Below are 12,733 nucleotides of genomic sequence, written 5' to 3'. Positions count from 1 at the left end.
CACAATTGTAGTGAAGCTATGAAGAAAAGCTTCCTTCAAACGCAAGCTGAGATGGCGCGCTTCGATTCTGGAGTACCTCGTGATCGTGAAGAAACCTCCGATAACCAGATTTCGTCACCTATGATTCCACACGTTGCGGACAAGTACGACCCTGATCACCCTGATGCAGACTGGGGAGGCTACGTGCGTCGTTCGTACAAGAAGCGCTTCTACACGAATCAATCAGGAGTCAAAGACGTATGAACGTAGTTCTCCACCATTGTTTTGGTTGCTGTACAAACTAACCTTACTGCATGATTCACGGTGTAGAGTCTAACGTACGATGAGAAAGGTGGCATCATGCCTCGTGATGAGGCCGAAAAATCAACAATATCAGGAAAGAAACTGTTTGAGCCTCAGCAGAATCCATCGGGCGAGCAAGTGCCTGGAATTCCTTTTCAAAGTGCTGTCTATCAGGTAAGAGTTACCAGATTTGCAGTTATCAAAAGGAAACTGAGTAATGTCGTTGTCTGTAGGTTGGACCTGGTAGCAGTGTTAGCACCAACGACTGGAAAACGTAGGTGAAAGCAGTTATTAAGTCCATATTCACCGGCTGACTAGGTGCCTCTGGATCTAGATCGTATGCATCACAAACGTCGATGGAGGCTACTCCCAAAGACACATTTGTGCTAGGAACGAGACAGAATTCACAACCCAAACGCCACGTGACGCCAATGGTATTTGATAGGCAGCTAATTCGCATGGATGTAATAGCTCTCATGCGCTAACAGAATTACTATCGTGCGTCTTTAATCAGTATGAGCAAGGCCGTGGGTCGCAACAAAATTCTGCACGCACCCAATCCCCCTCATCATCGTTGGGAAGTGGACAAGGATCACCATCGCTTAGCAAAAGTGGCAGCAGTGGATCACTTTCTGGTCGTCGTATTGACTCGCGTCGCTCCTTACTCGCTGGTATTGGAAAGCTCGTTGCAGCCGAGGACCTCAACGGACTACACCCGTGCGTTACATGATATGACGAGTATTGAGGTACCTGAATTTTACGCTTCACTATCCCTGTACAGACCACCAGAACGCCATCTACCGGAGAGCTACACAAACGCAGCATCCAAGACACTCCTAGCAGAAAACTAGTGAGTACTACATTATAACGCCTTGTGAGGACAAAGACTAACGATAATCTGTGCGATTCTTCCAGCCACGGGACAACAGTGGGGTACACTGGACGCCGAAACATGTTCTGAGGCAAGCCAATCATGAATAGTAAGCTCAGTATGGAAATTGGTTAAGATGGTAATGAAATTTCATCATCATTGCTTAATTTAAAGGTACCACTTTTACATGAAGTGCATATCAATCCGTAGCAAAACGAGACTTATCAGTGCACCTACAAACGAGAATGCGCCTCCCGCAAACACCGGCAAAGCGTATCCGAGCGACGTCTCCACGAGCGCTGCGCCAATCAAGAAATTGACTAACTGGCCTACACAATTGGCTGAGTTCACGGCACCAACATACATTCCAACATGCGCAGAGGTACCGAAGACGTGCACGATGATAGGCACGATGAGTGCGAAGACGGTGGCCTGTGTGATGGCAGTCAGGACAACAATCGTCACGTCCACAGCGACAACTTTCGTGAAAGCCATGACCATCAGCAGTGCCTGTGGGATGCACGCGACAGTGATGACCCAACGCGTACCAACACGATAGACCAGGAACGGAAGCACCCACGAGTACAAGTATCCGAACACATTAAACAGCAAGTCCGCGAGACCTCCAGCCATCTGTACGCCGTCGTTGTAGCGTTCTTGACTCCCTGTACACTCATCAGGCCCGCAAACGTCTGCATCGGTTGAGTTACCGCCGTAAACCTCGATACCGAAGAACTGTCCCTTGCTGCCATTGTAGGCTGTAAATCCAAACTGGATACAGAAGAACACTACACAGTAGATAGTCAGCGTGCGAGGCAACGTCTTCAAGCCGTAGAAAATGGAGGAGAAGGCTTCTCCTATCCGCTTCATTGCGCTAGGAACTTCTTCGTCTGGTCCCAACTCCAAGTCCTTTGAAACTGGCGCTTCCTCTCTGGCAAACACGCACACAGCACCCACAGAAGCCAGCATGGTCACTGAGAGCATGCCGAGAAACCAACGCAGCGTTAAATGGGCAGCACCGAACATGTAGATGTAGCCAGCCACCCAAATAGAGCCCAGTGTCGAGCTGGCCTGTCCGATACTAGCTCCAAGAGTCTGTCGGTCTCCAGCGAAGTCACTGATGATGAGGAATGCTGGCGTTTGGACCACATTCACAGTGATATCCATCCATGTGTAGAACAGGATCGTGAGCCATGCAGTCCATGGACGATTATCGCCCGAGTCACCCAGTAGCTCCCCCAGCTCGCGTGTGTTTCCCATGAGCACCCAACACGCTGCACTTGTTACCGCTCCGTAGACCAAATACGGGCGACGACGTCCCCACTTATTCAAGCTGCGATCACTCAAGACACCAATTGTCGGTGCTACGAGGATACCGGAGAGCGGACCGATCAGTTGTGTGAGCTGCACCGCAAACGGTGGCAGCATTGTACCGAGGTACGGGCCCAGAGCGGCCCATTGCGCCGACCAAGCCATATTGGTAGCCATCCGTGGTAAGGAGAGCAACACGAGCATCCCCACTGAACACCCAACAGTGTGTTTACTCTCACCAGCGTCGTTCAGGTCGAGGTGTGAGAACGTAGAGAGTCTAGGAGGAGGATCAGGTAGTCCCAATGCAGTCGATCCACGGAGAGGCGGTGACTCGGCTGGGTTGTACGTTGGGGTAGCTACCTCAAAATGAGCAGTCATGGCGTCAAGAGCTCGTAGTCTGGCTTGTGGACGAAGCTGGCGAGTTCACAAATGGCAGCTAGACGTTCGATCTTTTCGAAAATGACAACTCAGTTGACATGTTCAAGTTCAACGAATTCATTAGTCTCACAAGCGCGCTTCAGTCTTGCGATGATCTTACATTTCAAGTATGCAGATAATACAGCGCCAAAATCCTTGTGTGTGCTCGTTATCAGATTCTGTACTTCCTGCACATACCATTGTCCTGTTTCATCTAACTTTGTCCAACCACGACATCAAATATCCACGAATTCTCGTCAGGAACCAACATCGATTCTCCACACTGCAACGCGTAAGATCTAACCAGATGTAGAATTTGAAGAAGCCAATTGATCTCCCTAATAGTTACGCCGTGGCGTTCGAAGTGTTGGAGCGCTCACGAGCGTCTTGCATCGCCTGTCGCATCCGTTCCTTGCTCTGTTCTTTCAAACTCCGAAAAAACGCGATATCATCCTGCAGCTCGACCAGAATCTCGTGGTTCATCCCATGCATCTGCGCCTCTCGGTACGATTTCCGTAAATCCTGTAAAATGTCCAGCACCTCCTTCAAGTGATGCGTATCTCGATCGCGTTGTTCGGCCATTTTCTGCCACTCCTGTAGCTTCATCTTGGTCTTGCCCAGTCGAATGGACTCCATCAACTGATCCGTGACAACTGTTCTACAATTGCCGCATAATTGTCCATCGCCTGACGTGTTCTGAGTATAAGAATTGGCGATCCCGCTCAAAATCTCCAAGTCCGTCGTCGGATTATTGGCCGAAGAGGTCGTAGGCTTGCCCATGTTTGATGACGGGTACTGCATCGGCAGCACTGACACCAAACTCGGTTGACCTCCTTCGTAGAATCCTTGTAGTTCCCCAGCGGAGGTAGTTTCTGTTTGGGTCTGCATGGTCATGGTGGGAAGTTTCCTCTTATTAGTCATATTGCTAATAATCTGGGCTTCGTTGTTGTCGCCGCCATTGCTGACGCTCTCATTCTCGGTCTCTTCATCGCCTCGTTTGGATATTTGGTGGATACTATTACTGGAAGGGGGTCCTTGAACAGAAGGAATGGTGCCGTCGTTTCTGCGAAGTAAGTCAATGTATCCCCCTTTATTGTCATTAGCGTTCGGCCCTTTCTTGATGGGGCGGATACCGCGTCGATAGCACTCCGCGCGCAGGTCGTGGGCACGATGCCGCTCGTACGGCTCGTGGAGACGGCGCGCAGTCTGTTTCGCCACATCTGCGTCGTTCGTGAGCAGCGAATCGATGTCACCGCCGCTGCTGTGCACGTCACCAACCAAGGAGCCGTTGCCTCCTGAGTCCATTTGTTCTGTAAAATAATATATTTCTAAGTTGTAATAAAACAGAAATATGTCAGTGGTTTGAGCAAGTCGTTTTAGTGACTAAAAGGAGTGAATGTTTCAAGTTGAAGTTGCACATGCACTCTGAATTGAAGATAACGGTGTTGAAGATAACGGTGAGCCGCTTTTGCAACGGTAACGAGGCGTCTGGGCCTTGTTGCTTACTAAATATGGCTCGTGCAATGAATGGATGTTGCCAAAACGAAAGCTGCAGATCTAAATGGGGTTCCTCATGCATGTCATCCCTGCGAGGTATTTCTGTCACGAGAGCTACGTGTTCGTCCGACGCCACGCAGTTCTGCATCTCACACGAGCTGAGCGAGAGAGAACAGGAGCGAGCGAGGCACGATGGACTCGACGGCGGCTGTAGATCCGGTAGCAGAGGTTGCTCGGCTGAAGGGCGAAGTGCATGCCAAGGAGGAGGCGCTGAATGCGCTCAAAGCCAAGACTAAGGCGTTCGTCGACAACATGCGCAGCCAGTTGGCCAACGAGACGCAGAAGGTCACAACACTTGAGGCGAAGCTAAAAGAGGCTACTGCCACTGCTGCTGCAGCACAGCGGCCTGTAGACAACGCGGAGAAGCAGCGTATGACGGAGGAGATCGAGAAGCTCAAGAAGGAGACAACTGCGCGCGAGAACGATCTTAAGACACGCGCCAAGTCCTTTGCAGACGCGATGAACTCGCAATTGGAAGCTGAGAAGGAGAAATGCCGTACCCTTGAGGCTCAACTACAGCAAAAGACTGAGGCTCTTGCAGCAGCTGAAGCTGCGAAGGCCGCTGCAGATCAAGCTAAGGACATGGATTTCCTCTCTCAACCAATGGTGACTGCTAGCTCGCACACTGACGACGAGTTTAACGCAGTGCAGTCTCAGTTGAACTCTGCGAACTTTGAAATGGCCGACTTACGTGAGCGTCTACGCAGCGTAGAAGCCGATGCTGCCCAGGCAGTTCAGCAAGCTACGAGTCTCCGCCAGGAGCTCGAGGCGCTGCGTACCTCATCAGAGCAGCAGCGCAGTCAGCTACAAGCTGAAATTCATTCACTAAAGGCTCGTGAAAGCTCGCTACAAGCAGAACTCAGCTCTCAACAGAATCAAGTGAAGGAGCCTAGTCTACTTGAAGCCGACATAACGAAGACTAAAGAGCTGGAGTTCCAGTTAGAGCAGCACAAGATTGAGAACCAGCATCTCCAGAAGCAGCTATCAGACAAGGATTTCCAGTTAGAGCAGCTGGACAGCTACCGACGACGGGCGGATGAGAGCGAGTCCAAGATCCTTCAGCATCAAGCCGAGATCTCCTCGCTTCAGAGCCAACTGCAGACCAAGAGCAACGAGCTGTCGTCGTATTCGTGCAACAAATGCACCGAGCTGGAGGAGAAGCTTGCCGAGATCACGCAACTCTATGAGAAGGTGAACCTTGGTAGAAGTCGTAGCGACAGCTTGATCGCCGAGACTCAATCTCAGCTCGGAGAGATGCAAACCATCAAGCAGCAGTACTTAGCGTCCCAGGAGCGTCTCGATGATATGATGAAGCAGAATCTCAAGCTCAACGAGAAGATCTCTGAAAAGGAGATCGAAGTGGCAACGCTGAAGGCCGAGATGAAAAAGTGGAGCATGGACATGGCTGAGCTTCAAGCGCAGCACAGCACGCTGAAGTCTGATAGCTCAGAGCACCGCCAACGCTCCGAGTCGGTCCACACCGAGTTCCAGAAGGCGGAGACGACTCTCAAGGAGCTGCAAACAAAATGTGCACAGCTTGAGAAGAAGAATCAAGAACTAACGACATCGATTGAGACTATCAACAAAGAGAACACGGACAAACGTCAGAAGGCGAAGGCTCTTGTGCAGTCGCTAGTCAGTGAGAAGACGAGCTTACTCGAGGCCAAAAGCGGTCTCCAAAAAGAAGTTGATCGATTGAGGATGGAGGTTAACCAGCGCAATGTCGACAACGACCAACAAGTCAAGCAACTTCGAGAGGAGACAAACGAGAAGGCTGCTCAGAGTAATGCTACGATTCAAAATCTCACGGACGAAGTGGCTCAATTGAAGCACGCTCTCGCTACTGTTCAAGAGTCGGAGAAGGTTCAACAGCGAGCAAAGGAACTCGCAGCAGCGAAGCGCGAGATCGAAGACTCAAACAAGAAGCGACTGGCAGCGAAAGCGGAGACGCAGAAGTTGGCGGTGGAACTTGAGAACGTCCACAAGTGTCTTGATCACATTACGACTCATGTGAACGCCAACTGCACCGAGAACATCCAGCAGATTGCTCTCGTCCAGGGTCATGTCAAGGAAGCGCTCGAAGTGTTGGAGAAACGTGCTGGCGTCGGCGCTCAAAACAAGCAGAAAGCTCCTGAGGATGACACAGCCGAGATCGTACGTAAGGCGGAGGCGCTCTCCGGTGTACGAAGCGGAAATGCACCGCAGAGCCCGGGGTCCAGGCGACTGGAAGAGAACGTATCGCGTGTCAGTGAACAGGTACGCAGAGGAAGGTTTGCTCTCGTTATTGTCTTCTTGCTAATTGAGTCTTCTCTCTTCAGATAAGGGAGCTAGTGGACATCACGGAGCGGTTGTGCGACATCGCAGTGGAGCAGAACGATGCCAACCTCAAGGATGTCATCATCAACAAGCTCACGCAGACGTTCACTCAGTGCTTCTCTGATAAGCTCCAGGCCGTCTACTCTAAGGCTGACGAAGCTGTGAGTCTGCTGGATGCACACGGTCCAACTTCAGAGAGCGGGAACGCAGTCGTTAGGCCCGTCAGCTAAGCAATCAGCACACGCCACTAAGTATCTGCATACATCTATGAACAATCATTAACCTGCATCGGTTTAGCTCGCTTCGTCACTGTCGTTCTCGTCAACTCTCTCTCCATCGATCTCTTCAGTAGGAGGAGTGCGTCCTCCCGTCGATCCAGTTTCGTCTTTCGAAGAGAAGAGCTGGTCCAGCAAGTCCGGATTAGAGTGACACTTCTCTTCCAGTACCTGCATCAACACGTTAGGCTGCATAGTCTTCTCAGCATCTTCCGATTTGGCTTCCTCCTCCTTGGTCTCTTCGTCCTGAATCACCGCTAAGCGTCTAACGATCCCCTTGCTGTGTTCGAGAATCTCCTCGTGAGCCGAGAGCACGCTTCGACGCTCCAGAGCTGCAATCAGAACCTCTCCACTCGCAGCTTCCCCTGATGGCGGAGGGTTCTCCATAGCTGTATACTCCAGCAATCCGACCAGCAGCTCCGCCACATCTTCCCACACGGAACTGAACTTTGCACATGCCTGCAGCTTCGTCAGTTCTTCACACACCACAAGTGACAGCAACTGAACCACCACCACATGTGGACGTAGAGCCAACGGGTCTTTCATCGTTGATGGTCGGCGCCGACGACCAATTGGCTTCTTGCCGCTGTGATTCGTACTAGAGTGCTTGAACGAACTCTCATCGTCCGAAAACGGCAGCTGTCTTCTGTAGTACAGGAAGGGCGAGTTGGTTTCTTCCTCGTCATCCCCAAAGTGCATCCCTCCACCGGAATGTTTGGGCTCAGCATCATTGAGCAAGTCAAAACCGACAGGAACCAATCCGTATCGAAGCACATCCAGCCACGCCATGGGCTTAAACGATTGGTCTGTTCCTGCGTGTTCACACAGCATGTGCTTCAGTCCTTCAATTGCAGTCACAACCAGGTCGTTAGAAAGCTCCTGTTTGATCTGATTCAACAGCAGATGTCTCGATACAACAGCCATCCCACCCAAGAAGCGCAAGCGTTCTTCAACGTAATTAGGCGCGTCAGGACGGAGTGTATCAAACATGAACAGCAGCAGATCGACCGGTCTCGACGGTGCCCATGAATCGCGTGGGTCGCAGGTCTTCATCGCGAACATGATCATCTTCGTGTAGCAATCGCTAATGAGAATCTCGTTGCCGTCTCCATTCCAGATTTTCTCCGTCACAAGTCGCTCAAGCAGGCCGAAGGCATGAGACGCTGCGTGGGAGCGTCCCACTGACCAGCTAATCAAGTTGCAGATCGTCAGCCAGTCCATGCGTGAGTAGTGCAAATTGCTAGGCTTTACCAGCGCCACGTATCGATCCAATCCGCACATAATTGACGTCAGGAAAGGTCGAATCAGCTCGTCATCGCCGCTCATTTCCATCAAAGTGTTCAAGAAAGTCACCAGTAGGATCCCATTGGCGTCACTGCGTGTACGCGTAACCCACGCGAACAATCCGTTGATCGACTTGTGCAACAAGAAGCATGCGTTCTCGTACGTCAATCCACTTGGACTGTGATTCGTTAATAGCACTGGTCGCAGGAACTCCAGGATCTGCGTGTAGTGAGCTTCCAGCACAGCAGATATCCCATCTTCATCGTCTGCACCTCCATCAAACAGCGAGCCACTGAGCGCGATCACTTGACTCAGTAGGTGCTCAAACAGTACGCAGCCTCCTTGGCTGAGCGACAACTTCGTCGACTTTTTCCGGTCTTTTTGTGACTCTTTTTCGTCAGGACCACGCAGCACCAGCAAGATCTCGTCGTGTAGAGCTTCGATGGCTTCAGCCAAGGCTCGAGATGGCAAGCTAGCCACATCTTCCATTAAGAACTCAAGTCGATAAGGCTGCAACGTAGTTCGGATCCACTGGTCCGTTCCAAACTCGCCTCTCGGGTCCTGGTCATCAGAAGCCTGCTTCTTTGGTGTCTTTCCTTCAATCATAAGGTCTTCAGTGTGCAATGCGAGCTCCGCTGGACTCAGCTGATACTGCTCGTATCCAGGAGACAAGTGAGGATTCACCGGAGCGGTAGAACCCGGTGCTGAGCCGCCTAGATTCGAGTCGAGTGCAGATAACAGCCATGCGACACCACTGAAAAAGCCACCGGAGTCTCCATTACCGCCTTCCTGTTCTTGGACACTGAGTGCAATCTTCCGTACCAATTCTTCCTTGTTCTGGTAAACCAGGTCAATAAACTCCAGACGCTCGTCGGCCGTCATAAGCTCTAGTTTCATATCATCACTTGGGTACAGAATACGTGACGGCAAGACGTGGAACTCGCGCAATCCACTGACGATGTGGAAGAAATACTTCCACGCGCGGCTGTGAAGGGACAAGCTGCACGTGTTTACGAGCTTCAGCACGGCAGCAGTCGCAACTGGAGCACTCTGGTTGTCACAATACACCCAGATGCCGTTCTCGCGGCCGTGGTAGCCCACAGGATAAATGTCCGACGAGATCAGTGCCGTGTACTTGCAAAGACGGATAAACAGCGAGTTGCAGTGCTCCACTAGTGACAGATGCGATGCCACCGCTGCACATAACACGAAGCCGTTGCATGCGAGCTGAAGCGCACTCTTCTGAGGCACGTAGTGCATCTCATAGCTGCTACCGACCGAGAGATCTTCTCCACGTGACGCATCCTTTGCCTGAGAATCCACCACAAACTGCTGAAATACACTACTGAATGCTCGAACGAGGCTTTGCTGTACCAACTCGAAGATGTGGCGGTCGTACTGGTTGCCTGACGACGGATACAGAGAAACAAGTCCATCCATACTCTCTTGCTGCGTCCACGTTCCGCTTTTGGCGGCAGGACTGGAGGCGCTCTTTGTGAGTCGAGCCTGCTTCATTTTTCGCATCGCATCCGGTGCGAGCGGTGCGAAGTTGGCGCCTTGGACGCCAATGCCACGAGGTGTGCTTGATGAACGGAGATGCAGCGAGGGTTGGTGCACAATCAAGCGAGAGTTACGCGGGTCGCTTTCGGCCTGGTTAAGTAGATCTTTCCATCGATCGCTCGTCACTTCCCCGTGTTTGCCTCCGTCTTCAAACGTCTTGATCTCGTCCTTCGAAATGGTGTTGTATAACTCTGTCAGGAAATCTTCAGGCAAGTCAAGACCCTTAGAGACTTCCAGACCGTAATTCTTGTTGTTCTTGATAAAGTCAGCCAGCTTCATCTTCTTGTCCGGTCGGATGTTCGGGTTGTGCAGATCAGTGTTCAGCATAATCAGACTGAACGACAGCAGATAGGCCACGTCCACCGACGCCATGAGGAACCGCTCGCGACACTGCTCGTACACTTGGAGCGAAAACGTGTTCAAGATACGATCAATCTGTTGTGCCTCTCCTGGAAGACGGAAACTTGCGAGGAACATACGCAATGCGGTGACAATACTCTCGCCTTCAAAGTTGAATGACCGCACAAAGTTGCTGAGTACGTCGCGATGGAAGTCCATCGTATCGGCTTCGTGGATATCCGTCTTCTCAAAGCCCTTGACTTCTTTACCCATTGCGCCCAAGTACACCCCCACTGCATTCTTGTTCAGACCTTGAGGAAGCGATCGCAGGAACGTCGCAAGTGACATGCTATCAAGCGGGGTAGGCAGGAACGTATTCTGCTGCAAGTACTTGATGCCAGCCAGTGGTTTCCGGTTGAATTCCTGAATGCCATGCTGAAAAAACTTTTTACGTTGTCGTTTCTTGAACAAAGCTTCAGCTGAAGCGAATTCTTCAGCGTCTTCAGATGGCATTAGAGTCTCCTGATCCACCAGTAGCGTATCTTCATTCATTTCTTCGTCGCTGGGGCCACTGCTGCTGTCGTCACTGACTGCAGGCGTCTCGGGATGCGTACGAAGATGCAAGACATACAATGCATTGAACATTCCGCGAAGAGCAATCTCTCCAACTGCCTGAGCCCACAAGAAATGCGTTTCTTCATGCGATTCGAAGCAAGCGACATGAGACTGCTGCGCAGTCTGCGAGAGCAGCTCAAATAAAGTCTGCGTCAAGTCGCAGCGGTTGCCGTCGCAGTCATAGTTCACATACAGATCCGGCAACAACGTCGCCTCTGCCAGTAAATCCACCAAACAGTCGAGGATTTCAAACGAGATGTTGTACAGTCGGGTTTTGGACAGCATCTCCCCAGAAAACTCATCGAGTGCGGCGTCCACCGTCGTAGCAGGGTTGTTATCCGTCTGACCGTCCACGTCTGCGGCAGGTGGGGCTGTATCGTCCCCATGAGGAAAGTCTGGATTGTTTACATCCATATTTGCCAGACACCAGTGCAGCGTGTGGTAGAACACACCGTTAAACAAAGCTTCCACTTGCATTTTAAGCTCCGAGCGGAGCTTCGACCACAAAAGTCGAATCAGTTCGAGACCCACGACTGGAATCATGAGGTCCGCACAGGCGCTGCACATCAAATAAACAAGAAGAAATTTAGATCAACGTAAAATAACCAGTAGACAAGCAAAACAGTACGTACCCTAGTCGGCAGTAGCGCAAAATGGCGCTGCACAGATCGTCCTTAATGAAAAGCATCAGCGCCGGCACGCCCGTAATGAGCTCAGCGTCGCATGCCATCAGTGCGCGCTGAAGCAACGTAAATGACAGCAAGACTTCACGCCGACTTGTTGTATTCGCACTCGAGGTGGCAGGTGCGTCTGGAGCAGGAGGAGGCACGTAGTTTTTCTGGTGCAGCTTCTGACAGAGAAAACCCACAATCTTTACAGCACACGGCAGTCCAAATCCCGGTCTCAGAGGCTCCGAAGAGGAAGTTGCAGAGTCAGCAGCAGGAGCTGAGTCCGAATAGATAGCAGGGTTAGAGAAGATGAAAGCCACAGTGTCATGTAGGAAGTTCGTGGCCGTCGATCGCAGCGGTAGCGTGATATGCGGCTGTACGACCACACAACAAGTCTATCAGTATTCAATTAGTTAGTATACCAATTAATAACATAACGTACATCGTGTCGAGTGCCGCGACTGAGTGCATACAGCGCCTCCACCAGCTGCCACATAGAGTGATCCGAGAGTCTGGCGCCGCAGGGAGAGCGCACCACCGCGTGAAGCACATGTACAACCAGTACTAACACGTTTTGATCGCTCTCGATGCCCGTTTCTTGGAATCTGCAGTGGCTCACGGCGTCCACAATGTCCGAGACCGCATCTGCCACCGCGTTCTGGTCCTTGACGTCCGTCCAGGGCCACGACTGCAGGAAGTTCATTACAGCCTGTAAAGCTGCTCCAGTCACTATACTGCCGGCGTGTTCGTGCCGAATTACATCTAGAAAGGGCTTGATGACGGTCACGGGCGACAGTTCCGCCATATCTGTGTCGGGAAGGTCGAAAAAGCGTCAAAACGAGAACAACCTACAGCATTTTAACGTCCAAACTTACTGTCGCATTTTAGCAGACGTCCACGAAGCAGCGAGAAACTCTGAAAGACCGCGAGGGGACTCTCCTGTAGCAATTAGAACGAGAGTGTAAGAACGAGAGTGTTAGCCATCAGTGGAGTGTAATATTACAGCCTAGAGAGCGTTTTCGCACCTTCTTCGAGCGCTGGCCGCTCGTACTGGACAAAAGATAGCCATGACGCCGTCGCGCCAGACTCAACACGCTCTGGATGTCGCTCAGCAGCACGGAACGCACTGCCATCGTGCCAACCGCACTAACGAGAAGTGAGTGACGCAACAGCACGATTTTGATGGTGTGCACCACATATTAATGTGTGTCACATTTCCCGCAAAAATTATTTTGGTG

General features: G+C 51.4%; 5 protein-coding genes across 5 annotated transcripts; 2 read left to right on the top strand and 3 right to left on the bottom strand.

Annotated features, from left to right (window-relative positions):
• Window positions 1-18: 18 nt before the first annotated feature.
• PPTG_10429 (hypothetical protein) lies at window positions 19-1,243 on the top strand (the record flags this gene model as incomplete). The annotated part of the gene is made up of 7 exons (XM_008905126.1): window positions 19-237; window positions 310-456; window positions 516-556; window positions 617-716; window positions 797-999; window positions 1,064-1,132; window positions 1,198-1,243. 7 exons carry the CDS (start codon window positions 19-21, stop codon window positions 1,241-1,243), a joined length of 825 nt encoding a protein of 274 aa, XP_008903374.1.
• Window positions 1,244-1,336: 93 nt separating this feature from the next.
• On the bottom strand, window positions 1,337-2,842 carry PPTG_10428 (hypothetical protein; the record flags this gene model as incomplete). The annotated part of the gene is made up of 1 exon (XM_008905125.1): window positions 1,337-2,842. One exon carries the CDS (start codon window positions 2,840-2,842, stop codon window positions 1,337-1,339), a length of 1,506 nt encoding a protein of 501 aa, XP_008903373.1.
• Window positions 2,843-3,226: 384 nt separating this feature from the next.
• Window positions 3,227-4,186, bottom strand: PPTG_10427 (hypothetical protein; the record flags this gene model as incomplete). Its single annotated transcript, XM_008905124.1, has 1 exon — window positions 3,227-4,186. The coding sequence occupies one exon, from the start codon at window positions 4,184-4,186 to the stop codon at window positions 3,227-3,229; it is 960 nt and encodes a 319-aa protein (XP_008903372.1).
• A 384-nt stretch (window positions 4,187-4,570) lies between these two features.
• On the top strand, window positions 4,571-6,984 carry PPTG_10426 (hypothetical protein; the record flags this gene model as incomplete). Its single annotated transcript, XM_008905123.1, has 2 exons — window positions 4,571-6,694; window positions 6,757-6,984. 2 exons carry the CDS (start codon window positions 4,571-4,573, stop codon window positions 6,982-6,984), a joined length of 2,352 nt encoding a protein of 783 aa, XP_008903371.1.
• PPTG_10425 (hypothetical protein) lies at window positions 6,211-12,687 on the bottom strand. Its single transcript, XM_008905122.1, has 5 exons — window positions 12,521-12,687; window positions 12,371-12,434; window positions 11,938-12,302; window positions 11,460-11,869; window positions 6,211-11,386 (listed from the first exon to the last, which is right to left on the bottom strand). The coding sequence occupies exons 1-5, from the start codon at window positions 12,626-12,628 to the stop codon at window positions 7,048-7,050; spliced, it is 5,286 nt and encodes a 1,761-aa protein (XP_008903370.1). The 5' UTR covers window positions 12,629-12,687; the 3' UTR covers window positions 6,211-7,047.
• Between the last annotated feature and the right edge of the window lie 46 nt (window positions 12,688-12,733).

The sequence above is a fragment of the Phytophthora parasitica genome (genome assembly GCF_000247585.1).
Source record: "Phytophthora parasitica INRA-310 unplaced genomic scaffold supercont2.19, whole genome shotgun sequence".
NCBI classification, from domain to species: Eukaryota; Oomycota; class Peronosporomycetes; order Peronosporales; family Peronosporaceae; genus Phytophthora; species Phytophthora nicotianae.
Note: the sequence above shows the minus strand (reverse complement) of the source record. Positions and strands in the feature narration are given on the sequence as shown.

What these genes read in the sequence shown, in the direction of transcription:
- PPTG_10425 (XM_008905122.1), bottom strand. Translation starts at nt 12,628, where the DNA reads ATGGCAGTGCGTTCCGTGCTGCTGAGCGACATCCAGAGCGTGTTGAGT. An exon ending in GTCGCGGCACTCGACACGAT is followed by an intron (nt 11,870 to 11,937) that starts GTACGTTATGTT and finishes GTGGTCGTACAG; the next exon opens with CCGCATATCACGCTACCGCT. An exon ending in TTGCGCTACTGCCGACTAGG is followed by an intron (nt 11,387 to 11,459) that starts GTACGTACTGTT and finishes TTTGATGTGCAG; the next exon opens with CGCCTGTGCGGACCTCATGA.